The 27,872-nt window shown below is 40.5% G+C and overlaps 1 protein-coding gene across 1 annotated transcript; it reads right to left on the bottom strand.

Moving 5' to 3' along the window:
- Positions 1-26,936, bottom strand: SERPINB11 (serpin family B member 11). The gene is made up of 8 exons (XM_062200297.1): positions 26,856-26,936; positions 19,790-19,971; positions 18,724-18,780; positions 17,426-17,554; positions 8,017-8,134; positions 3,000-3,142; positions 2,296-2,451; positions 1-405 (listed from the first exon to the last, which is right to left on the bottom strand). Exons 1-8 carry the CDS (start codon positions 26,890-26,892, stop codon positions 1-3), a joined length of 1,227 nt encoding a protein of 408 aa, XP_062056281.1. The 5' UTR covers positions 26,893-26,936.
- Between the last annotated feature and the right edge of the window lie 936 nt (positions 26,937-27,872).

Here is a 27,872-nt window from a genome sequence, read left to right as displayed (position 1 = left end):
TCATGGAGAGGCAAACTTGCCACAGAAGACAATCATCTCCGAATGGATGTCCCTTATGAAGAACAGAAAGGGCTTATTCGCCATGAACTGGTATCGGATGGGCAGTCGCTTCACGGTGATGATGTCCCCGGTGGCGGCCGCTGCCTCAGTGCCTTCTTCGTTGACATCCACGTAGGATTTATGGATGACCTTTGATAAGTACAGGCCCTTGGCTGATGACATGCCAGAAAGATCAGCCTTGCCCTGGTTGAAGATATCTGCCATCCCTAGGGACTTTAGCAAGGAATTGAGCTCATACTGGATTTCGAGCTTGAATCGAGGCAAATGCACTTCAACTTCTCTTTCCACCATGTTGGAAGGGTCGATCCACTCCTGAAGTGCACGTGCGTTCAGCTGCTTTGCTACCTGAGCAAAAACACAGATGAGCCCGCATGAGCAAAGTACCCGGCCTCCACATTGAACACTGTTGGCTTTCATAATTCTCAGTGTGAATGGGTCAATTTCATTACTTTCTTTTCTGCCTTCAAAACATACTCAAACCTTACCGGGGGGGGGGAGGGGGGGTGGTGGAAGCTTCTTGCATTTAACCCCACCCTCACTCTCCTGCTGCCTGCTTCTCCTCCATAGCTCATCACAAAGCTCAAGATGCAGCCCCCAGGTTTGGCCTTGTATCCCTCAGCATGTGTGCCTCACCTGAACTTCTTTCTCTACCGCCCCTGAAGTCAGCACAGGCCCATTTTCGGGAAGAATTCAACTATAGCTTCTTGCTTCTCATTTTGGCACCCTCCTTTATGAACTCAACCCTCATGCGACTCCAAGGATGCCAGGGACCCCGTTCCACTCTGACAGCTCCAGTCCCCTGGTGTCCTCCTGCTTTGCCTCTCCCTTCTAAGGTATTTGCATGTGCTCTTTGCTCTGCTTCACCTGTGCGTCTTCTACTCAGCCAGGTAAGGGTCATCCATTGTGTCCTATAGGGAAACCTTCCCTGAGCTCTTTATTATAACTCAAGCCATCCCCACGTCCACAGGACTTTCCACAGGGGTTAAATGGCTTCCAAACTGCTTGAAAACGCCCATGGAAAGGTATATTGCAACAAAACTATGCATGATTTTTGAACATTTCTGCACCACAATAAACCATCTTTTTAATTCCATTATCCATGAAATTTTTGAAGTACCCTCCTATTTTTCCAAATATCTTCCACTCCAGCTGACCACAGGCCCCAGGTCCAGATCCCTTCTGAATTGGTCACACCTGTAAGCACACCTGTTCTCATGGCCATGCCCTGCTTCTCTAACCATAGTTCCCTCCAGATTGGTATTCCTTTTACTGTTTAATCCCAGGCTAAGGCCTTTCAGGAAGCTCTCCCTGTGCTCACCCACCTGGGCCACATTGTTTTCACCTTAAGAGAAGCATTCCTTGTCTTAGAAACCCTCCAACTGGGGCCACCCAACCTGGGCGTGTGTTGTGCAGTCTCCCAGAGGCTCAGCTATGCTAAGAAACCATCCGTCATTCTAGCAGAGTGTTGGGAAGTCCCACTAGGTGGGGGCATGGTCGCTCCCAGACTGCCAGCCCTGTTCTAGGCAGCTTTGGCTGCAGCCAGGGAGAGGGCATTTGATCCAAATTCTCACCCCGAATCTGTTTTCTTTACGGTTGTGGCACGCATTTCCCCCAAAAAAACAAATAACCAGTATCTGTGTATATTTCTGCAAGAGGCTCCTTCTGCCACCATGTGCCTCTTCTCATATAAGAATAACTTCTTGGCCAGCACCACGGCTCACTAGGCTAATCCTCTGCCTGCGGCGCTGGCATACCAGGTTCTAGTCCCGGTCGGGGCGCCGGATTCTGTCCCGGTTGCCCCTCTTCCAGTCCTGCTCTCTGCTGTGACCCGGGAGTGCAGTGGAGGATGGCCCAAGTCCTTGGGCCCTGCACCCCATGGGAGACCAGGAGAAGCACCTGCCTCCTGGCTTCGGATCAGGGCGATGCGCCGGCCATAGCACGCCAGCCGCGGCAGCCATTGGAGGGTGAACCAACGGAAGGAAGACCTTTCTCTCTGTCTCTCTCTCTCACTGTTCACTCCGACTGTCAAAAAAAAAAGAATAACTTCTTTTCCCTAAGTCCATTGTCCCAAAGCACAGGGACTGTGTCTTGTCCTTTGCTCTCACTTTCCCTAGGGCAGTACCTAGATGGTGACTCTGACTAACATCGGCACCAACATCTTGGGATGCACAGAGCGCATGTGTGTACACACATGCACATGCTCTGTCCTGCATGCCAGCATTCTGGCCATTGTACCTGTTCTAGCTTAGTTGTGCCTGCTGGAAGCAGAATAATCATGCTTAGTTTGTTGTTGACGTAGGGCAGCTCGAGAACTTGCATCTGAGGCCTCTTTATGACAGCCAGCTTGAACGTTCCCATCTGGTACATCATTTCCACAAGTACACTTCTGCCCTAAATAACAAAAAATTAAAAAGACTGCAATTAGCCCATACAGTTGCAGAGTTACATATGTGAGTGCATATGTATGCATTCTTGTTTTATTGTAGAACATGAATGCCTGCATTAACACTCTAAAGGCATGAGTGGACCCTTTTATTACTTCCCTTTGCAAAAGTTATCATTATTTTTTAATTTGAAGGTAATTCATGGCTAGAGATTAAGTAATTCTAATAATACAGTCTGAGTCAACCAAAAACTGAAGCATATTTCTAGCAAAAATTATGCATGTAGGAAAATGAACATGTATTATTTTCCTTTTTTTAATCAAATTAAAGTATTTCTAGGATAAAAATGGCAGATAATTTTATTGTGCTGCTTGAGAAATTAACAATATATATATGGAAAGAGTGGATAGTTTTTCTCTGCCAGGAAATCTGGGAAAGGTTACTGACACTTAATATGGAAAAAGTAAAATTTCATAGAAAACACAAATGAAGAAACCTATGGAAACCAAGACCATATTTCTGAATTTTCCATCAGTCTAAAAATTAACTACTTACCTCATTTAGCTGAAAAGGGGCTTTAACTGTCTCTTTTTCCTGAAATTTGTTCTGCCATTGTCCTTTGAAATATATGGCATTCACCAGGACCATTACAGAGGAAGGGTCAATTGTGCCCTCTCCAAAGAGGTTTGTGATTTTTCCTGGAATTAAAATAAGAAGATAGATGTATTTGGATTTGAACTTAATAATCGAGAGTTGAATAGTCACAAGAAATCTAGAGCCATATAAGACTAATTATAAGTTTGACATGCCAGAAGAATTCCTTCATCTCACAGCCATAGAATCTTCCTTGTTGAATGAGTGCTTTGGTATTAAATGCTTTGTTATTTCTAATCAGAAGATGGCATCCAGGGAGTAAGGAGTATGTTAGTGATGGATCAATTTGTCTTATACATAGTTATACCAATGCTCTCTCATGTATTACATCTTATTTAGAAAATTCTGTGATAATTTCTTGTGGCTTATCTTTAACAATTACAAGCTTTATAAACACCATGTCCTCACTGGGAAAATCAATTAAGTATTTATAAATATTTGCTAATTCTTTCAATGCACTAGGGTCGGCGGATCTCAAATATACAGTTCACTTGAAGTAAACACACATCTGAACATCAAGATTTACAAAAAGTCACCAGGAGGTGCTTGCTTTATAAACATAAGAATACTTCAAACCGTTCATGGAAAATAGAATTAAAAGCTAAGTTTATTTTGGTACAAATGTTTTTGAGACCCAGGCATAGTATTTTCATAATACATATTTTCCATAAAGTTTTTGAAGACCCCATATGCTAATAAAAATGGAACACCCAACCTCTTGGTGTATTTTGGTACATCAATTTACAAAACCTTTTTGGAATATGATCACAGAGATATCTGAAGTATCAGACTCCATGCTTGATGAGGGCTTTAATTTCCACTGACCATCTGGGCCTCACACAGTAACTAGCTCGTGATATAAATATCTAACCTGAAATGCTGCATGCCTAGACTCTTAATGAATGTATAAGTAAATATATAACTGGGCGATTGAATAACAAGCACTCTAAGTAAACATGCACTTATTCTAAATAAATATCATAATACACACATGACAAAAAATAGCATCAACTTAATTTCTGATTTCAAAAAACATTGTCAAGGCGTTTCTGTGTGCCACTGTTCTAGGGACCACAGCACTGAGCGTATGACAAGAACCTAAATACAAATTCCTGTCCCAAAGCTAATATCTCAGCTGAGGGCTTTACCGAGTAAACTTACATTAAACCTCAGACTCTTTTCTCATGATCAGTGGATCAGCGGATCAGAGTTTGGCACATGACATAATAATACACAATGGGATATTATTTAGCAATAAGAAACAAGAAAATCCTGTCATTTCCAGAATGGAGAGCATCATAGACAGACACAGTAAGACAAATATCACATATTCTCCCCCAAATGTGGAAGCTAAAAACAAACCAAAACACCTCAATCTAAGTGCAGAATAGCAATTATCCCAGGCTGGGATGTGGAAGGTGGATAGAGGGAATCCAGATAATGGGTACCAAGTCAGAGTTAGAGCAAAGGAGTAAGTTCCTACTGCTACACAGCATAGTGGTGTTAGTTCACAATAACCCAGTGTGTATTTTATGAACAAACAGGAGAAGAGCTCCAAGGCCACAGTCTTAAAGTAAGGTCGAAGAAGGGGAAATGTTTACTACACTGATCTTATCAGTATACATAGCATACATATATTGAAATGCCACACTGTAGCACAAAAATTTGTACAAATGTTGTCAATACACATTTTTAATTTATTAATGATGTTTTGGGGGCCAGCATTGTGGTGCATCAAGTTAATAAATATGCCTGAAGTGCCAGCATCCCATATGGGTGCCAGTTTGAGACCTGGCTGCTCCTCTTCCCATCCAGCTCTCTGCTATGGCCTGGGAAAGCAGTAGAAGATGGCCTAAGTCCTTGGGTCCCTGCACCCGTGTGGGAGACCTGGAGGAAGCTCCTGGATCCTGGCTTCGGATCGGCGCAGCTCTGGCCGATGCGACCAATTGGGGAGTGAACCATCAGATGGAAGACCTCTCTCTCTCCCTCTCCCTCTCCCTCTCTCTCTCTCTCTCTCTCTCTCTGCCTCTCCTCTCTCTGTGTATCTCTGTGTAACTCTGGCTTTCAAATTAATTAATTAATTCAAAAATGATCTTTTTAAAAACACATTTTGCATGTGTGGTTTATTTAATATGACTATGCTAAGTAAACTATCATATCTAAAAAATATTTGTTTTTACAAGCATTTCCTAATTTTTTAAAAGATTTATTTATTTGAAAGTCAGAGTTACAGAGAAAGAAATAGAGAGGGATCGCCCATCTGCTGATTCACTGCCTAAAGGCCACAGCAGACAAGGCCATGCCAGGCCAAATCCAGGACACAAGAGCTTCACCTGGGCATCCTACATGGTGGCAGGGGCCCAAACACATGGACCATCTTCCACTACTTTTCCCCAGGCCATTAGCAGAAAGCTGGCTTGGAAGTGGAGCAGCCAGTACAGGAACTGGTACCCATATAGAATGTCAGCATCACAGGCAGTAGCTTTACCTGCTATGCCACAACACCAGTCTGAGCATTTCCTGATTGAACATCAGCTAAATGGATAACGTATTTGTATATGTTTGTCTATTACTAATCAGTCATAATGTCTGCCAATCCATCAGTCAAGAAGAGACCATTGAGAGCTCCTCATTGTTAAGCAGTTTGGTGGGATAAAAGAAAGCATGGTTCTTCTACTCAGAGAAGTATCTATTTCTCCTACTGACATACTCTACATAAATACAGTTAACTCTGACTTTGTACTTTGATGCTAGCTCATCCTAACTTATTGTTTAATCAATTCAATTCTCTCCCATATTAGGAAATATGATTGCCTGAGTTCTGAGGTTTCAGCAACCAATGGTACAATGCTTCTGGTGGCGTGATCTCACAGAAAGGGATTATTCCAACACAATAAAGTTGACTATGCACTTCTAGTGGGATATATCCTAAGACTAAAAAGAATTGCCAGAAATATCTTAAGGACAGCTTTTCATTGTTTTATTAGTATTGTTATTTTAAGGCTGCATTATGGCATGAGGTAACTGTACAAAATATAGGTGACATTAGAGAGAGGTGATTTTAACACAGGATAAAAGAGAAACAGGTGTAAGGAAGCATCAAATAAAAATCTCAAGCACTTAAATTAAATAGGAAATATCAGTAAGAGATTATACTGTAATTTATATATATTTTTTTGACAGGCAGAGTTAGACAGTGAGAGAGAGAGAGACAGAGAGAAAGGTCTTCCTTCCGTTGGTTCACCCCCCAATGGACTCTACGGCCGGTGCACTGCACCAATCTGAAGCCAGGAGCCAGGTGCTTCTCCTGGTCTCCCATGCAGGTGAAGGGCCCAAGGACTTGGGCCATCCTCCACTGCCTTTCCGGGCCACAGCAGAGAGCTGGACTGGAAGAGAAACAACTGGGACAGAATCCGGCTCCCCAACCGGGACTAGAACCTAGAGTGCTGGCGTCACAGGCAGAGAATTAGCCTAGTGAGCTGCGGCGCCAGCTGCTGTAATTTATCTTAAAATATATATTTTGAGGGACATCATAGTGGTGCTGCAGGTTAAGCCACCTTTTGCAATACCTGAATCCCATTTCAGAGTGCCAGTGCAAGTCCTGGCTACTCTGCTTCCAATCCAACCTCCTGCTAATGTACTTGGGAAGGCACTAGATGTTAGAAAAAGTATTTGAGTCCTTGCCATCCATGTTGGAGACTCATATAGAGTTCCTGGTTCCTGGCTTTAGCTTGGCATAGCCCTGACAGTTGTAGCCATTTGGGTAGTGAACCAGTGGATGGAAGATCTCTCTCTTTCTTTACATACAAATAAATCTATCTTTTTTTACAAGATGTATTTATTTTTTAAAGGTTTTATTCATTTGAGAGATAGAGTTACAAACAGAGAGAAGGAAGGGCAGAGAGAAAGGTCTTCAATCTGCTGGTTCACTCCCCAAATGGCTGCAAAGGCCAGAAACTGGGCCCATCCAAAGCCAGGAGCCAGGAGCTTCTTCTGGGTCTCCCACATGGATGCAGGGGCTGAAGCCCTTGGGCAACCATCTATTGATTTCCCAGGCCCTAGCAGAGAGCTGGATCAGAAATGGAGCAGTCAGGACATTAACCAACACCCATATGGGATACTGGCGCCATATGTGGTGTAGCCAACTACACCACAGCACCAGCATACTTATTTATTATTTATTTGAAAGGCAAAGTTACTGGGTGGGGGAGAGGAAGGGGAAGGGAGAGAGAGAGGGGAATGGGGGAGACCCTCCATATGCTGGTTCATTTCCCTAATGGCCCTACTACCTGAGTTGTGCCATGCCAAAGCCAGGAGCCCAGAGATTCCTCTGGGTTTCCCATATGTGTGGGTTCAAGTCCTGAGCCTAACTCCAATTCCAGCTTTCTACTAAGGTGCACCCTGGGGGACAGCTGTGATGGCTTAAGTATTGAACACCTGACACATGGGAGATCTAGATAGACTTCTAGGCTCCTGGCTTTGGCCTGGCCCATCCCCAGCTATTTCATGCATTTAAAGAATGAATCAGAAGGTAAAAGATCTTCCTACCACCACCCCTCTCACTTGCTTTCTCCCTGCCTTTTATATAAATAAAATTAAATAAAAATTTAAAGTAATAAAAATAGTTCATATATAGGATTTTTTAAATTGTGAAAAATGTATTTATAATTTAATTGTAGAACAATACTTACATAAGGTGGAAATGGTGTTCATTCTCATTTTCTGAGTCACTTGGGCATAAACCATTCTGGGAAAATGATTGTAAGAGATATTTCAAAATATAGCCCTACTTCCTTCATTTCTGATCTACCTATGTCAAGTTCAAGGCTTCACTCAGCTTCCTTGTCAGCGCCTTGACTCAGGGAGTTTATCAATACAGTACAGATAAAGTTTGGAGAAACATGTGACGTATCCTTACCATTTGTTTTACTTTCAACCCAAGCATTAATAGCTCTCCTTGTTTCTTCTGTAGACTGTTCGAAGTCAACAGTCTGCAGCCTGGTTTGATACAATTTCTCAGAACAGGTTAGATATTGCTGTGAAAGAAAGGACAATTAATCAATAACAGAACAGTAGTGTAAGGAAAACAAAAAGCTATAGCTCTAGAGCTCTAACATATAGACAAAAGCATCTCATATTTATGGCATGAAAGATGTGCAATCCACATGAGCTTGTTTTTAGTAAAACAAAAATATTAACAAAATCTAAAAAGACTGTTCAGAAATGTTTGCTTATTATTTCTATCATATCATTGGCTTCTTTTTTCTAAAATGTTCCAGGGGCCGGTGCTGTGGCATAGTGGGTAAAGTCACTGCCTGCAGTACCGGCATCCCATATGGGTACCAGTTCGAGTCCCAGCTGCTTCACTTCCAATCCAGCTCTCTGCTATGGCCTGGGAAATCAGTAGAAGATAGGCCACGTCCTTGGGCCTCTGCACCCACGTGGGAGACCTGGAAGAAACGGATCGGTGCAGCTCTAGCCTCTGCAGCCAATCAGGGAGTGAGCCTGCAGACGGAAGACCTCTCTCTCTCTCTCTCTCTCTCTCTGCCTCTCCTTCTCTCTCTGTGTAACTCTTTCAAATAAGTAAATAAATCTATTAAAAATAAAATAAAATGTTCCAAGCAAAATAAAACAAATTGAAGTATGGTAAGTATGCTTTCATCTATCTTTACTCTTTCCTTTTCAAAGCAGACAGATAACAATTTTTACTGTCATGCTATAGACAGAAAAATTTAGAGCCAGAGTGATTAAGTGGCTTGCTAGTTTGAAGTCTACCAGAAAGTCTCTCAATAAGCAACCTTAATAAAATTAATAATAACAACATTCTCTGATGTAGATAATTGACATTTTAAAAAGTTATATAAAGTGTGAACATATTCAGGACTCTGACGTTTTTCTCACCTATAACATATTACCCAAGTTAAAGTAGTGTAAAATTCAGTATATGGAATCTAGAACTCTCTTTTAAAATACCCTGCATGTAGCATTCTGGAGCCAGTCTTAGTTATCAGCTATTGCCCTTGATTCCTAGACCTGGCAACTGCCAAGACAGCAGCCAAATCTACGTGAACTCAACTAACCTGCCTGTGATTCTGCTGTTGACAACGTGGGAGCAAACCTCCACAGGCCACCAGGACCGTGTCCCACCATAAACTGAACCAGATGATGAAAGACTTACATATATGGAAGTTGTGAAAGTGGCTGCCTGGGGTTTGGTTTTCCATTTGCCTAAATGGTTCTTTTGTGCCTAAATCCAATGTAGAAGGAAAGTGAGCTTAACTAAGAACTAAAAACAAGCCTTAGGATCATTCTTGTCCTAAGTTGGTTCCAATTGCCTCTGGAACACATCCTTTTGTGGCTTCCTAAAGCCCACAAAATAGGAGGTTTTCCAGCCAGAATCCTGAGATAACAAGGTCTATCTATCTATGACACAGGTTACTGCCATCACCATGATGCTAATGAGGAGCACCTCAGTTCAGGAACAGTTGCAATCACCATCATTCCAAATCAACATCTATTATTATTATGTCTGGGTCACTGTTTGCAGAAGTAAGAGAGAGAGTTCCAACCTAAAGGACCATAATTGTCTATCACTCCCACTTCAGGAACTCTGTAAAATTTTCCCTACATTGCCCAGGACAACAAAATAAAATATCCCTGAAATGTTTGTAGAACCAAAGTGGGCTAGCCCTCCTAGGTCAGACCACCAGAATTTTATCACACTAAGACACAGCATAGGCTATCGGGCTAGAGAAGAGCTTCTTCCTTTCTTTCCCAGCTGGCATTTAGGTTATAGTGGTTAAGCAAAAGCTACACGGCTGGCCCTGGCATTTCACCTCAGTCACAGCAGGATGATTTGGCAATTCAAAGCAAGAAGATGAATTTAGAGAAGGCTCATATCCAGGTGTTGCCATTTAATTTTATCTGTGAAACTTGATTTTTCTGCCTCATGGTCTAGAATTAATGACAATACTGTACCTGTCTCTCAGCATAATATAAAGATAATACAAGATCATGCCTGTGTTGTTGAGGCATTAGAAAATAGTACAGGGATTGGCAAATATTAAACATACAATAAAACTACATATTGCATTGCTGTTGGGATAGGATATAACTTGTGTTTCAATTTTGGGGCTAGAATTTAGTTTAATCCTATCATTTTAAAGATAGAAGTAGAAGCAAGCAATTTAGTCTAGCAATTAAAAAGCTTGTGTTCCACATCCTAGTACTGCCACGCCCACAGCTGTGATACCCGCGTGGCAAGATGTTGCTGCGTCGGGGGTCTAAAGCTGCAGGGTTTTGGGGTGCGCGCTCTGTCGGAGTTTAGCCCCAGGCGATTCCTGTGCAGTCCGCGGTTGTAATGACCCCCGACTCACATTAATGGAAGCCGAAGACTGTCCTTGCTAAATTTTGGGGGACACCTGTCTCTGCTCTGCTGATGAACTCATTATGCATTATCTACCAGCTGTGTTTACACTTTACTGCTTACCCTCATAATTCTCAGAAACTAAAAAATCAAAAAAAAGAAGTTTCCCGTAAGCCAGGAATGCAAGTCAAAACATATCATTAGGTTCCCATTGTAGTAGCAGAATAATGTTAAGGTTACTCAGAGGTTATCTCCAGGTACCTAGAGGGCAAGCAAAACCTTGGACAGTTATTCCCCTAAACAGTTCAGTAAATGAAACTAAGTCAAAGGTCAATTCTCATCCTCAGTAAGTGAAACTAAGTCAAAGGTCAATTCTCATCCTCAGTAAGTGAAACTAAGTCAAAGGTCAATTCTCATCCTCAGTAAAACGGAACTAAGCCAAAGGTCAATTCTCATCCTCCGTAAATTGTCTAAAAACAATGTCCCCACTAAACCACTCATATGACATCATTGTTTTAACTCATTTTGTCAACCTTTGTGATAAAAGTTTTTCATTTGCCTGCAGCATTGTTCTTTACTATATAAACCCAAGCCTTACTACAATAAATCGCAGCAGTAACATACACATAACGTGTGTGTCTGTCTGTCATTTCCCCGCCGATTTCTGACTCTCCTGGCTCTTCGTTCCCTCGTTCTCCCTCGGTCTGAGACTCCGCGAGAGCCGGTCCGCGGCAGGTGGCGCCCGAACAGGGACCTGAAGGACAGGTAATCTTTCTCTTTCTTTCCTCAGAGTTAGAAACGGCTCTTACGAAGGATCTGCAGTCCTGCCGGTGAAAGTTTACCGGTTAAGAGTAAGTAATCTTGGGAACCATGGGGCATGCATTGCTAGTTGTCATGCTACAGAAAATGCTAATTCTTTTGTGTCAGGATTTAATTCGGCCTATTAAAAAGACAGAAACTATTCAAGATTATGTAAAAGCATGTTTAGATGCCTCACCAGCTATAGTCCAGGGAATGGCCTATGCTGCAGCTATGAAAGGTCAGAAGTTCAGTACATATGTTAAGAAAACATACGGAGGAGGCGCCAAATCATCATCTATAAATGTTTGTTACAACTGTGGTCAACCAGGGCATATGCAAAGGGAATGCAAACATCCTAAGGAGGATGCTAAGAAGCAAGGGCCGCCGGGGCTGTGTCCTCGGTGTAAGAAGGGAAAACATTGGAAAAATGAGTGTAAGTCCAAGTTTCATAAAGATGGGACTCCTTTAAAAGAGAAACAGGAGGAAACAAAAAACTAGATGAGGGGCGGTCTCCTAGCCCCACACCAAAGGGAGAGGAGTCAGCAGGGCAGAAACATCAATTAAATCCTGAAGCCCCGGAATTTACTGTACATGATTTGCCTAGGGCAACACCGGGTAGTGCAGGCTTGGATTTGACAAGCTCAAAAGACATTATAGTGTCCAAGTGGGACGGAATAACTTTAGTGCCCACTAATGTAAAAGGAACCTTATTGCCTCAAACTGTAGGATTAATAATTGGCAGAAGTTCAAATTATGCAAAAAATTTTAAAGTACTTCCTGGTGTCTTAGACGCGGACACTGAAGCAGACATAAAGATAATGATCAGACCTCTAAAAGAGACTATCCAAATTCACAAAGGACAAAGGATAGCTCAACTTTTATTGCTCCCTTATGTAAACCTGCCAAACAGGATTCTACAAGAAAGCAGGGGCCAAGGCCAGTTTGGCAGCACTGATGAGGGTGTGTTTTTAATGCAAGATCTTGGCCAGCGTCCATTCAAAGTCGTGTCTCTTAATGGCAAAAAATTTAAAGGGCTCCTTGATACCGGAGCAGACAGAACATGTATTGCTTCCTCGGATTGGCCCTCAGCTTGGCCAATACATCGGACAGGCTCCTCATTGCTGGGTTTGGGGACAGCTAATGGTGTCCTGCAAAGTTCAGCAATGTTAAAATGGACTTGTGAGGGTAAGGAAGGATATATACAGCCTTATGTTCTTCCCTCTTTACCATTTACCCTATGGGGAAGAGATTTCTTGGACGCAATGAAAGTAAAATTGGTAACAGCAGACAATTTAAATGAACAGCATTTTATATAGGGGCCACTGCAAAAAATTTGGTAGCAGATAAAATAGAATGGCTGACTCAAGAACCTGTGTGGGTGAGTCAGTGGCCCCTAACAGAAGAAAAAATACAGGCTCTTGAGCAGCTAGTACAAGAACAACTAGAAAAAGGGCATTTAGTAGAATCAAAAAGTCCTTGGAATACACCAGTATTTGTTATAAAGAAAAAATCAGGTAAATGGAGGCTCTTACAAGATTTAAGAGCAGTCAATGCAGCCATGAAGGACATGGGTGCTTTGCAACCTGGACTGCCATCCCCGGTTGCTGTTCCTAAAGGATGGAAAATTATTGTTATAGATCTACAAGATTGTTTCTTTACTATAAAATTGGATCCGGCAGACTGTGAACATTTTGCTTTTAGTGTGCCTTCATCAAACTTTAAACAACCTTATAGAAGGTATCAGTGGGTTACTTTGCCACAGGGCATGAAAAATTCTCCTACTTTGTGTCAAAAATTTGTCAATAAGGCCATGCAAATAATAAGAAAAAAATATGCTACTGCATATATAATTCATTATATGGATGATATATTATTGGCTCATGAAAATTCTGCTATACTAGATGATTTGTTGTATGATACTATTCAAACCTTAACTGCTCATGGCTTGGTTATAGCCCCTGATAAGGTACAGAAAGATCGACCTTTAAATTATTTGGGACAAATTATAAAAGATGATTATATTGTTTCACAAAAGATATCAATTAGAAGGGATAGGCTAAAAACATTAAATGATTATCAAAAATTATTAGGAGACATTAATTGGCTAAGACCTCATTTAAAGATTACTACAGGAGAATTGAGTCCCTTATATTCCATCTTGCATGGTGACTCTAATCCTAAGTCTCTAAGGACATTGACGCCAGAGGCTTTACAGGCATTACAATTAGTTGACAAAGCCTTATCTAAGGCACGTGTACATCAGATAGATTATGTTGTGCCCTGGTGTCTTTTGATTTTTGCAACAGCTTATACGCCTACAGCTTGCCTATGGCAGGAGGGAGTCTTGGAGTGGCTTCACTTGCCTCATACACAGGCAAAGATGCTTGCAGATTATCCTTATTTATGTGCTTTACTAATTACCAAAGGTAGAGCTCGCTCTAAAGAATTGTTTGGCAAGGAGCCAGCCACTATTGTCACACCCTACAATAAAAGTCAAGTAGAGGAGCTAATGCAAAATAATAAAGATTGGGTCATAGCGCTGCAAAACTATGCAGGGCAAATAAAATATCATTATCCAAAACATCCTATCATAAAATTTGCAAGACACGTAGAATTGGTATTTCCAGTCTGGTTTTCGCCGCAACCTTTAGCTAAAGCTCAAAATATTTTTACTGATGGGTCATCTTCAGGTTGTGCTGTGGTTTATTCTGAAGAGCACGGTGTGTATGTTAAAAGTGGTGAAAAAACCTCTGCCCAGCAGGCAGAAATTAAAGCAGTCATATTGGCCTTTACAAAGTTTCCACAACCATTTAACCTTTATTCAGATTCTAAATATGTGGTTAATTTATTTCCAGCCTTAGAGACAGCTCTCTTATCAGAAAAATCACCCATTCTTACTTTATTAAGACAATTACAAAAGTTAATCAGGAAAAAAACGACAAAGTTTTACATAGCACATATAAGGGGCCATAGTAAATTGCCAGGGCCTCTGGCAAAAGAAAATGCCATAGCAAATATGCATACCCAGTCTATTGTAGCTACAGTGCAGGAGGCATTAAAAAGTCATAATATTCACCATCAAAATGCAGCCTCTTTGCGTAAAATGTTCTCTATTACTAGAGAACAGGCAAGACAAATAGTAAAGCAATGTACTCATTGTCCCCCCGTACATCATCCTCCAAAAATGGGTATAAATCCCCGAGGTTTAAAAGCTAACATTATTTGGCAAATGGATGTAACTCATGTGTCTTCTTTTGGTAAGTTGGAATATGTACATGTGACTGTTGACACCTTTTCTCATTTTGTACATGCTTCTGCTAGAACGGGAGAAGCAGTAAAAGATGTTATTCAACATTTAATTCAGTGTTTTCAAATTATGGGCATTCCTTCTCAAATTAAAACTGATAATGGACCAGCTTATATCTCTAAAGCATTTGTAAATTTTTGTGCCCAATGGCACATAACTCATATTACAGGAATTCCTTATAATCCTCAAGGACAGACAATCATTGAAAGAACTCATCAAACATTAAAACTACAATTGAAACGCCTTCAAACTGCTAATTCTTATTTCTCACCCCATCATATATTGTCTCATTCATTGTTTGTTTTAAATCATTTAAATGCTGATGGAAAGGGCCTTACAGCGGCCCTACAACACTGGGACAGGGAGGTCTATAAACCCCCCCTGCCCAAAGTCCTCTGAAAAGACCTGTTAACAGGAATGTGGAAAGGTCCGGATGTGCTAATCACCTCGGGACGAGGCTATGCTTGTGTTTTCCCACAGGATGCCGACTGCCCCGTCTGGATCCCAAATAGACTCATCAGGGCGGTCCCCGGCACAGCGCCGCAGGCAGCGACGCTGGAAGAAACAAAAAAAAAAACCGCATGGAACATCAAATAAAAAAACTAAAAATAATCCAGCAAAGACAAAAAATCACCTGGACAATGGTCCGTCGCCTAGCTCGGAAAGCCAAGAAGCTTCTCGCTGAGCAAGGAAGCCTCGTACAACCTCTTATCTTTTTGTGGCTTTTCTTGCCTTGATTTCAACTCCAAAAACTGAGGGGACTTCATATTGGGCTTATGTTCCTAATCCACCTATTGTGCAACCTGTGGGGTGGCTGGATAGCAAACCTGTAAAAGTGTTACAATGTTTTCTGCTCATTGTCATAGTAACTTTAAGTCAATCTGTGTTACTCCGCTACCATATAATTCTTCAGAATCTTGGGAAAAAGTGAAAGCGCATTTACAGGGTGTCTGGCATGATAATGATGTTACGCATGATTTAAACGCTTTGCAAAAGAAAATTGCTGTTGCTAGTCAATCAAGGCTACAAATAGGGGATTTGCAAGATATAGCTACTAGTTTAGAAGCAGAAATCAAAAATTTAAACCCCATAAATTGAAAAAACTACCTCATTTATATAGGGATAGTGGCATTAGTAGTATTGCTAATTATAATTTTTCTTCCTGGAATTCTAAAATGCATATTTGATTCTTTACAGAGCGTCCAGCAGGAGGTCTTCGAGCTTCATTTTAAAAATAAAAAGGGAGGAATTGCCACGCCCACAGCTGTGATACCCGCGTGGCAAGATGTTGCTGCGTCGGGGGTCTAAAGCTGCAGGGTTTTGGGGTGCGCGCTCTGTCGGAGTTTAGCCCCAGGCGATTCCTGTGCAGTCCGCGGTTGTAATGACCCCCGACTCACATTAATGGAAGCCGAAGACTGTCCTTGCTAAATTTTGGGGGACACCTGTCTCTGCTCTGCTGATGAACTCATTATGCATTATCTACCAGCTGTGTTTACACTTTACTGCTTACCCTCATAATTCTCAGAAACTAAAAAATCAAAAAAAAGAAGTTTCCCGTAAGCCAGGAATGCAAGTCAAAACATATCATTAGGTTCCCATTGTAGTAGCAGAATAATGTTAAGGTTACTCAGAGGTTATCTCCAGGTACCTAGAGGGCAAGCAAAACCTTGGACAGTTATTCCCCTAAACAGTTCAGTAAATAAAACTAAGTCAAAGGTCAATTCTCATCCTCAGTAAGTGAAACTAAGTCAAAGGTCAATTCTCATCCTCAGTAAGTGAAACTAAGTCAAAGGTCAATTCTCATCCTCAGTAAAACGGAACTAAGCCAAAGGTCAATTCTCATCCTCCGTAAATTGTCTAAAAACAATGTCCCCACTAAACCACTCATATGACATCATTGTTTTAACTCATTTTGTCAACCTTTGTGATAAAAGTTTTTCATTTGCCTGCAGCATTGTTCTTTACTATATAAACCCAAGCCTTACTACAATAAATCGCAGCAGTAACATACACATAACGTGTGTGTCTGTCTGTCATTTCCCCGCCGATTTCTGACTCTCCTGGCTCTTCGTTCCCTCGTTCTCCCTCGGTCTGAGACTCCGCGAGAGCCGGTCCGCGGCATAGTACCTGTATTCAATTCCTGCGTGAGGCTCCTGACTCAAGTTTCTCACTAATGCAGACCTGGGAGGCCATGGTCATGGCTCAGGCAATTGACCTCCTGTCTGGATTGCGACTCTGGCTTTGATCCAGTTCTACCTGTTGCGGCCATTCAAGTAGAGAATCAGCAGATAGAAAATTCTCTCTCTGTCTCTCTGTCTCTCTCTCTGTCTCTCTGTCTCTTTCTCTCACTCTCTTTCTCTCTCTCTCTACCTCTCTGCCTCTGAAATAAAATTCCAAAACAATGTTTAAAAAGCTAAAAAGACAGGAGAAATGATCTTTCTAAAGTCATATGTCTGAATGAGAGCAGACTTTAGGCCTCTTGGCTCTCTGTCCAGAACACTTTCAACTATGTCTTGATGCTCTGCCACTAAGGACCTTGAAGAAGATATGGAAAATGTATTTAGTGGAGTTTTTCTGGTCCATAATGAATCATTCTTACCTACTTTACTTTATACTTCATCCCTAACCTTGATTCATGGACAGCTTTAGGGATTTTTGCAGAAATAGGTTTTATATAATATTTCACTACTTTAAATGAGAGTTTGGGTATAATCATTTCACTGAAACTCTAAGTTCAAATTCAGTCTCTTAAAGATAAATACCACATGACTCTCCTCACTCTTCATTCATTTAATGGTATGAAATTCACAGGGTGTTAAGAAAGCTGTTGACCACCATCTCAGATGGACTTACCTGATGGAATGCCAATTTGTTGGTCCCATAGAGTCTGTTTGCAATGCTGAGGGTATAGTTAGAATCTAGTTGGTTGATTTGTGAGATTAGAACTCCGAAGTCTGAATGAATCCTTCCAGCTTGGCTGCACTAAAGACAGTAAACAAAGAATGGTGTATTAAATTGCTTTATTTCTTGCCAGTGGAGAGTTATAAGCATTGTGAAAATAATGCTAGAGAGCCTGAGAATAAAAGGTCAGTGGGTATAAGAAGTTAAAGAGTTTAAAGCACTTTTCTCCTCTAGATTTCCTTTAGCACAATAATTTCATAACTCTGTGACTGGCTGCCATCTGTGAGCAGAATTATAACTACTGCAAAAGTCCACATGGACTTGTTAACTCTAATGGTTTAATTCAAAGTCACTTTTCATGAATAAGGAAATTCTAGTGGAATGATATTCAAGGCAATAATCTAAAGTTTTGTTTCTCCCTTTATTCTTACGGGATCATTTCTTTTCTCTATCACATGCTTTCCAGTGTCTGTTTTCTATATGGCTATTTAATCAAACACCTCAACCTCTCATTGTATTTACCTTACACTCTGATCTGTCTCTCAGTAATAACAACTCTACTATACTTGCAGCTTTGATGCTTTTGAAAAACAGTAAGAATTCATGGACGTTATAGGGATTTGCCTAAATTCTCTAAAGCAGTTGTGATCAAACTATGGTCTTTGATCTCCTAAAATAAGTTAGGTTCTGTGAAGCAAGTATTCTGTGAATCTATATGCATTTATGTATTTTCTCTACCAATGACTGCCAAACACAGCGATTTTCACATAAGAGTTTTGTATTACTGTGATGTCAAAAATCATACTCTTACTGGAAAAAACTAAGCACTAAATTCCCAAAGTGTATGGATTAGGCAACATCATCATAATTCAATTATATGGAAAAGCATCAGGGTGCATTCCAGGCCTTTCAGTGGGCTGAAAAAAAAAAAAAATCCAACACTGCATAGATGAGGCTGGCAGAGCCTAAAGGGGCACAGTGTATAAAATACAAGAAAAGTGTCACTAAGCATGACAATAAATCATGTAATAAAATCTGGAAATTTTATTATTTTTATTGTCATTATTATCATTGTTAAGCTCTCTGGGTTGCAGTGCTTATCAGAAAGACTAAAGAGGGAGACCAGGGGTGTCATCACTGGTTCTCTAATGGTCAAAAGAAGGGGCCCTGCTGCCCCACGCCTGGACTGTTATTTCTCTATGTTCTTATATGAAAGAGCACTTGACAGCTCAGCAATGATACTGCCATACCTCTGACGAGTCCTTAAACTCTGGTTTTGTTGATTCTTCATGATTAATGTGAAGCACCTAGAAAAGGAAAAAGGGATTGAGTGGCATCAAAGTCACTGTGTAGCCTATAAAAGGTTAACAGTTATAAATATTTATCTTTCCACTTCACAGCAAGACCAATACAAGCTAACCTTTGATACGGTTATGCTCCAAATCCTGAATTAAGTCTTAACCATATCTTATTTAACTCTCTCAACAGTGTTATGAGTAGATTCTGTTAACCCCATTTTCTGTTAGGGAAATTGAGTTCAAGACAGATCAAGCAGCTTGACCCAGGCATTGTGTCTCAGGTCCCAGGTACTAAGCTCACAAGCACTAGCCCTCCTACCATCCTACCCCTCTCCTGCTGTTTTTAAGCCATTCTCTAGGGCAGTGCCTATCAGGGGCTATCTCAGACACCACATGGTTACCAAGAACAGATGATAATAAGATATGCGTGATTTCCAAGAACAGATGATAATAAGATATCTTAGTAAGCATACTAAGAGCCATTTTTTTCTAGACTTCCACAGCATCATATAATATGTAATATAAGAATGAAAACACTAATGTTATCCTATGTAATCTCAGTCTACATTTTCTCATCTGTAAAATGGGGTTAACAATCCCTACCCAGGACTGTCATAAAGACATGTAATAATGAGTGTCTTTTAAAATATAGTAACTTCTAAAATGCCACCAAGTTTTATTATAAGTTTAAATGTCTAGAGGATAAGAATAAACCCATGCACATGCTCTCTGTCACATTTAAATCATTGAAGAAAGAACTCTAAAACTGCAGAGATGTATTTGTGGTATCACTGATAGTAGAGAAGAGAACATGTACTGCATTATTTTCATTGCATTACATTATTTAAGCCACATTCCATTTTTTTAGAAAAATAAGTTGTCCAAATGTGTGTTTTTATTTATTTCACAAGATAGAAAAAAAATTTTTATGTAAAAGTAGAAATAATAATTTGGCTGACCCAGAGGGGATGCCTGAAAGACTCCCAGGATCTAGGAAAATCTCCACTGCATTCCGTACCTTTTTGATTTGCTCTGCACTGTTTCCTCTGGCACCAAGAAGGATCATATGTAGAGCATAAAGCAGGCTCAACGGGGAAAAGAAGATGTTATCTCCTGCATTGTTACTGTTCAGTTCTTTGAACACATCAAGGCAAAATTCAACATTCGCTGTGCTCAGGGAACTCATTTTTATATTAGGCCCTGCTTGAGAACAGAAAGAAGGGAATATCAGAACATTTCTTGAAAGAACAGGTAATAGGTACAGTTCAGTTATTACATTTTATGAATTTTGTTGTCTGAACAAAGTTCTTCATGAAAAATTGCCTATGTACCATTACCACATTTTCTAACAAATTAGTAAATGCTAGAAGGCAGAATTCACAATAGCTTCACAATCTGTGGAATGGAAGACTTACTGTTCATTCAAACAACAGTTCAAAGTTATCTCACTATCAATTGTGTACATTTAAGAACAATCTGTAATTGTTCTTCAGCAAAAGCACAGAAGGAATTGGATCTTTGTGCTCCTAATCTTTTTGCTTTAAGATCCTCTTTATTCTGGAATGTGTTCTGCAGAAGAGTTCTGCACAGAAACATTTTTGAGCTCTAAAACCTCAGCCAAATGAAATATTTTTCCACTTGACTACCCACCTTGGCAACCCCACAGGAGAACTACTTCATACTGGCCATTCTTGCACAGACAAATAGCATTTCTAAAAACAAACTCAGGCAAAATTCTCTCCAAGTTTTTATCTCCTTGATGTTATACCACCCAAAAGTAAGGCAACCTAACAAGTATATCATGCCATAAGAAGGTGGTCCAATTCCTCTATCCTGGGGTATAGCCATCATGTCACTCAAAGTTGAGGAATGCAAGAGGCAAATCTCAGAGAAGAAAAGATGATGCTGGAATGTATATTATCTTTCAGCAAAAAGCACGTCAGTTTCTCAAACATTTATTGAACACTGCTAATTGTAGGGGGCTACAGTTATAAAAATGATCAAGACTAGTTCCTGTCCTTGGCAGGGAGGGTTGTGAATTCAGTCTTCAAGACCCTGACTATCACCAAGCATTTCTTTCATTTAACTTCATGTTATCATTTTCCATGGGTTCACCATGTATATCCTTTCTCTGTCTATTTTGCAGGATTTTTCCCCACTTCCAAACTCTATATATCATACATCAGGATTCAGAGCTCAGACTCTTCTCTATATATGAACATATCCCAGGTGATTTGTCCAACCATATGCTTTAAATGTCACTTACCTGCATCAAATTCCTGAATGCTTGCTGAACCTGAATTCAAGACTGATATATCCAACTATTTACCCAACATTTCTACCTGAATGTATAACAAGTTTCTCAAACCTAACATGTACAAAACCTCTTAACTTCCTAACAGCATTCTCCAGCCTATTCCCAAACAGACACCTTCACCTTTGTAATGGCCATCCCATTCTTCCATTTTGTTAAGCTAAACACTTTGGGATCATCCTTAAATACTTTCTCATTTTCATTCACATTCAATCTATCAAAAAAATCTTCTTTCCCATATCTTCAAAATCATTCACTGTCTGCCCATTTCTCTCTGTCTCTGATTTTACCACTTTGGTCAAACTATCATCTCCCCACTCCTGGATCATGGAAATAATCTCCTCACTCATCTTTCTAATATTTTCCTCCTTAATAGTCTCTAGAGAAGCTGGAGCAATATTTTTATATACAAGTTACTTAAATTATTTACTGCTCTGCTCAAAAAGTCCAAGGGTTTCTTGTTCTCTCTGAGAAGAAACTGAAGTTTGTACCATAACCCACAAGGCCCTCTGTGATCTGTCCCTGGCTACCTCTCAGACCACATCTCCTATCATAGTCCCACTAGCTCATTCTGCTTTAGCCATATCACCTTTTCATTACTTCAACATGGCACATCTCAGGGTTCCTGTACTTCCTATTTCTCTTTTGAAATGCTTTCCCAAAATATTCAACTGGCTCACTACAACCACTCATTCATCTCTGTTCAGATAACATCTCATCAACAAGGCTTTCTCTGACAATTCTATTTGAAATATCAGCCCACATCTCTCCATTCTATTACCCTACTTTACTTTTCTTCATAAGACATATCATTACCTACCTCAGTATACATGTATTTATTGCCTGATGGCCTTGTTTCTACCTCCTCCACTAGAGGAAAGACTTTGTCTTGTCTAGACCAGCCCTGGCCATATCCTAGCCATTCAAGAAACCTCTGTGAAAGGAACAAATGAAGGGAGGGAATTTCAGTCCAGTTAAGTGCAACAATCGGCCAATGTGCGCAGAATACTGTGAAAGCACAGAGAGTCACAGAGCCAACCAGAGAGTTATGGATAGATTTCCTGCATGAAGCAATGTCCCTTCTGCTTCTTAAAGAAGGAAGTAAGAGTCATCAGATGTATACATGTAGGAAGATAATTCTAGACAGGGAAAAAAAAAACATTAGCAGAGACTCCAACACCTGAAAGAGGAATTTTGTATTTCAAGAACACGAAATACAGCATGGTACTGGTACAGAAACAGATGGATAGACCAATGGAACAGAATAGAAACACCAGAAATCAATCCAAACATCTACAGCCAACTTATATTTGACCAAAGATCCAAATCTAATCCCTGGAATAAGGACAGTCTATTCAATAAATGGTGCTGGGAAAATTGGATTTCCACGTGCAGAAGCTTGAAGCAAGACCCATACCTATCACCTTACACAAAAATTCACTCAACATGGATTAAAGACTTAAATCTACGACCCGAAACCATCAAATTATTAGAGAGCATTGGAGAAACCCTGCAAGATATAGGCACAGGCAAAGACTTCCTGGAAAATACTCCAACAGCACAGGCAGTCAAAACCAAAATTAACATTTGGGATTGCATCAAATTGAGAAGTTTCTGTACTTCAAAAGAAACAGTCAGGAAAGTGAAGAGGCAACCAACAGAATGGGAAAAAATATTCGCAAACTATACTACAGATAAAGGATTGATAACCAGAATCTACAAAGAAATCAAGAAAATCCACAACAAGAAAACAAACAACCCACTTAAGAGATGGGCCAAGGACCTCAATAGACATTTTTCGAAAGAGGAAATCCAAATGGCCAACAGACACATGAAAAAATGTTCAAGATCACTAGCAATCAGAGAAATGCAAATCAAAACCACAATGAGGTTCCATCTCACCCCGGTGAGAATAGCTCACATTCAGAAATCTACCAACAACAGATGCTGGAGAGGATGTGGGGAAAAAGGGACACTAACCCACTGTTGGTGGGAATGCAAACTGGTTAAGCCACTATGGAAGTCTGTCTGGAGATTCCTCAGAAACCTGAACATAACCCTACCATACAACCCAGCCATCCCACTCCTTGGAATTTACCCAAAGGAATTTAATTTGACAAATAAAAAAGCCATCTGCACATTAATGTTTATTGCAGCTCAATTCACAATAGCTAAGACCTGGAACCAACCCAAATGCCCATCAACAGTAGACTGGATAAAGAAATTATGGGACATGTACTCCATAGAATACTATACAGCAGTAAGAAACAATGAAACCCAGCCATTTGCAACAAGATGGAGCAATCTGGAAAACATCATGCTGAGTGAATTAAGCCAGTCCCAAAGAGAAAAATATCATTTGTTTTCCCTGATCGATGACAACTGAGCGCCAAAGAGGAAACCTGTTAGGTGAAATGGACACTATAAGCAACAATGAACTGATCAGCTCCTGTCCTGACTTTAGATGTACAATGTAATACTTTATCCTTTTTAGTATTTGTTGTTGTTGTTGTTGTTCTAGTACTATTGGTTGAACTCAGTAATTAACACACAATTATTCTCAGGTGTTTAAATTTTAACTGAAAAGTGATCCCTGTTAAATCTAAGACTGGAAAAAGAGAGGGAGGAGATGAACAATTTGGAACATGCTCAATCGGACTGGCCGCAAATGGTGGAGTTAGAAATGTGCAGGGGATTCCAACACAATTCCATCAAGATGGCATGTACCAATGCCATCGCACTAGTCCAAGTGATCAATTTCAGCTCACAATTGATAGCTCTGATAGGTCTAAGAGTCAAAGAGATCACACAAACAAGACAAGTATCTGCTAATACTAACTGATAGAATCAAAAAGGGAGAGAAAGATCCAACATGGGAAGTGGGATACACAGCAGACTCATAGGATGGCAGATGTCCTAGACAGCACTCCGGCCTCAGAATCAGCCCTCAAGGCATTCAGATCTGGCTGAAGAGCCCATGAGAGTATAGCAGGCATGGAAAGCCAAGATATCATGGAAAAAAAAAAAAGACCTAAATGAAGGATCTCTGTGAGTGAGATCCCAGTGGAAAGAACGGGGCCATCAAAGAAGGAGGTACCCTTCTCCGAAGGGAGGAGAGAACCTCCACTTTGACTATGACCCTATCGGAATAAGACCAAAGTCAGCGAACTCTAAAGGCTTCCATAGCCCTGGCAACTCATGACTAGAGCCTAGGGAGATTACTGACGCCATGAACAGGAGTGTCAAATTGTTAAGTCAGCAACAGGAGTCACTGTGTACTTACACCCCATGCGGGATCTGTCCCTAATGTGTCGTCTAAAGCCAAGTGATGCTATGACTGGTACTGAAACAGTATTTTTATACTTTGCGTTTCTGTGTGGGCGCAGACTGATGAGGTCTTTGCTAATTATATACTGAAGTGATCTTCTGTATATAAAGAGAATTGGAAATGAAAAAAAAAAAAACAACCTGGTGTTAAAATGGAAATGGCATAGAAAATTAATTATTTTGAAAAAAAAAACTATGTAGGATCTCTGTCTTTAATGTGCTGTACATTGCTATTTAATGCTATAATTAGTAATCCAATGGTAGTTTTTTTCACTTGATATTGCTATATGGGCAAAATGTTGAAATCTTTACCTAATATATACTAAATTGATCTTCTGTATACAAAGAGAATTGAAAATGAACCTTTACATGAATGGAAGGGGAAAGGGAGCCGGAGGGGGGAGGGTTGCGGGCGGGAGGGAGGTTGTGGGAGGGGAGAAGCCATTGTAACCCATAAGCTATACTTTGGAAATTTATATTCATTAAATAAAAGTTTAATAAAAAAAAAAAAGAACACAAAATAGGGAGCCAAAGTTGTGGGCAGTGGGGTGGAGACAGGCAGGATTGCATCCTCGGAAGCTTTGCAAGTACTGCTAGTACCACTGAGAAATCAGAGCCAACTCTGGATAGTTCATGGTGGAATGTGTCTCTATGTCACCTAGTCAGGAGATTTTATCATCTCTAGGATATTCGTATTCTCTCTCCCCCTCCCCTCTCCCCTCTCCCCCTCCCCTCTCTCCTCTCCCCTCTTCCCTCTCCCCTCTCCCCTCTCCCCTCTCCCCTCTTCCCCTCCCCTCTCTCCTCTCCCCTCTGTCCTCTCTCCTCTCCCCTCTCCCCTCTCCCCTCTTCCCTCTCTCCCCTCTTTCCCTTCTCTCCCCTCTCTACCCCCGCCTTCTCTCTCCCTATCTTTCTCCCTCCATTCTCCCTGTCACCTCCCTCTCCTTGGTGGCCTTCCTCCATCACACTTTAAGATTGCTCTGCAGGCCATCACTGGAATTATTCAACACTCTATTGACCACATCTTTCCTTCTTCCATATCCTTCAAATTCTCCCCAGACAGCATATTTTTAAAATATTTTCTCCTCCCTTCTTCTGTGCTAAAAGAATCTGCCTTAATGTAGCTTTCATGGAGCCACAGGCTTCAAAGAATTCTTCCCCTATTCCAGCCCCCAGGGAGGAGCCTTGGCCGGTCAACCCATCATTGAGATCCTGTATCTCCTACCTGAAAGACAGGAGGGAGTTTAATGAAAGCTTCTGGACAAAGCCTCCCCATGAGGAGAAGAGACCCTCAAGAGGAAACAAGCCCTCTTCCTTCTCTTAGAGTGTGCAGTCTGTGTGTGACTGCTGTTGCAGAGCTGTTTTGTGACCATAAGGTACCCAAATCAAGAGGATAAGCCAGGATGTCGAAGAGGAAAGATGGAAAGAATTTGGGTCTGTGATGACACCCAATTGAGAGGATAGATTACTCAACCCTGGATCTAGATTAACAAATCCCTAACTTGGGATTTCTTACCATGTGAGGTGATAATTTTCCTTCTTGTTTATTGAGTCTTCTTGCAGCTAAATGCATGCTAACTCATTTTAGTGACTTCCTTTTCCATCCTTCTACTAAGGTCAATTAGCCCATTTACTGCACATTCACACTTTTCTGTCATAGCTACACTTTTTCCTTTATTTAGTCTCTGAGAAATCTGAAAATATTTCAGGCTTTTATCTCTGATCTTCCAGGATGAAGATTTTCTCTCTTTTAGAATCCTATTCTAGGCCAATGTGCTCTGGAATTCTATGACTATGACATAATGTGTGTGTGTCTGTATGTGTGTGTCTGTGTGTGTGTACAATTGTTTGCAGTCAGAACATATCTCAGCTAAGCTCACTAAAGGTATGCTCTTCTGGTCTTGTTTGTTAAAGTTGCAGGTATTTATGCCATACTTTTTAATGAAACGTAGTGCTGTATGTCCTTCTTGTCACAGAGACAAAGAGCACATCCCAAGAACTGGAGGACGGGGGCGAGAAGGTGGCACGTTGGTTATCAGGCAGGCATGGACCAAAAAGAAGTGTGTCATTTGCAGACTTTCAAATACCAACCCATGGCATTTATATGGCAAAATTGATAGTCACACACTCCTGCAATTGAAACCAGTTGTGATAAAATGCTCACTAGGGAGTTGATGCTGTCGATTCCATGGTTCAGACCACCCAGCAGAGCATAAAGGGCTCACACAGTTATCCCATACCAAACTTGGATTATACTTTTCTTTGCTCTTGATTTTTTTAAAAGATAGAACAGAGGATTTTACTCCTCTTTTTTCACTAAAATTCTATTATATGCCTTTAGCAAGATGCTGTTTTTCAAGTGAATTTTAATACAGCTCTCTGTAACATGTGTAATAACAGTAGTGTCCTTGATAATCTTGCAGTTTCATTGATAATGGAAACATACCCAATAATGAAGCACGTCCAAGCCAGGTGCTTGTCATGCAGCGTTCCACAGCTAGGTGAGCAGAATGGATTGGTGGAGTTAGATTCTGAAATGTAATTTAAATATACAAGTAAATTTATTTTCTTAAATTTGTTATATCGTTATTATATAATGACCATTCCACAAATCATAGTTATTGCTGTCTTATAGTTATTGGGACACACAAGAAAATAGTTTGGAATATACTGATAGACCATTATTACCTGTGAGGTATTTTTATTAATCTTTTTGTTGTTATTTCTTCTTTTATAACCACAAGTGTAGAAGATTGGACTCATCACACTCCTCAGGACTTGGCCTTCCTTAGGTTACAAAGTCCACTCTCTTCTTGGCTTATTTCTGGATCTAATTCATTCCCTTTCCTCTCTGCTCCAGTAGGAGACATTTATAATATATTTAAAGCCTATCATTTGATTTACATGTATATTTGCAATATATTGATTTCCTTTTTATGCACTTTTTAATTTTCACAAATGAGCTTCTGCTAAATGGACTTTCATATACTTCTATATTTCACTTCTTTCTGCATTTTTAAGATCTATGCATTTGACTCTGGAAACATAGTCCATTACTTCCAATTGCTGCATTCTGGTTCTTCCACTGTAGTCTTGTCCAACCATTCCCCATAGACAGAACAAAATGTTCTCCTACTTCACAACCACCACAAACAGTACTGGGATAAGCATCCTCACACAGCTCTATTTACACACCTGTGTTAAAATTTCTTTGTGAGGGAAATGCTTGAACCACAAGGCTTTTGTATGTGACAAACACCGTATGTATAAGCACCGTATCATTCAGAACTAAGTCCTGAAAGTTAGGTGACATTTCTGCTGTTTTACAGGTGAGGCATTAGGGGCTTGGGAGGTTACACTCTGTAAGCAGAAGAGTAAGGATCTGAACGTGAGTTCATTTCTTCTGAAATCTGTACTCTTCTCACTTGTTAACATTTACTCTTCAAGTAAGATAATATTTGTG

Source organism: Lepus europaeus, chromosome 9 (assembly GCF_033115175.1).
Source record: "Lepus europaeus isolate LE1 chromosome 9, mLepTim1.pri, whole genome shotgun sequence".
Classification (NCBI taxonomy): Eukaryota; Metazoa; Chordata; class Mammalia; order Lagomorpha; family Leporidae; genus Lepus; species Lepus europaeus.
Note: the sequence above shows the minus strand (reverse complement) of the source record. Positions and strands in the feature narration are given on the sequence as shown.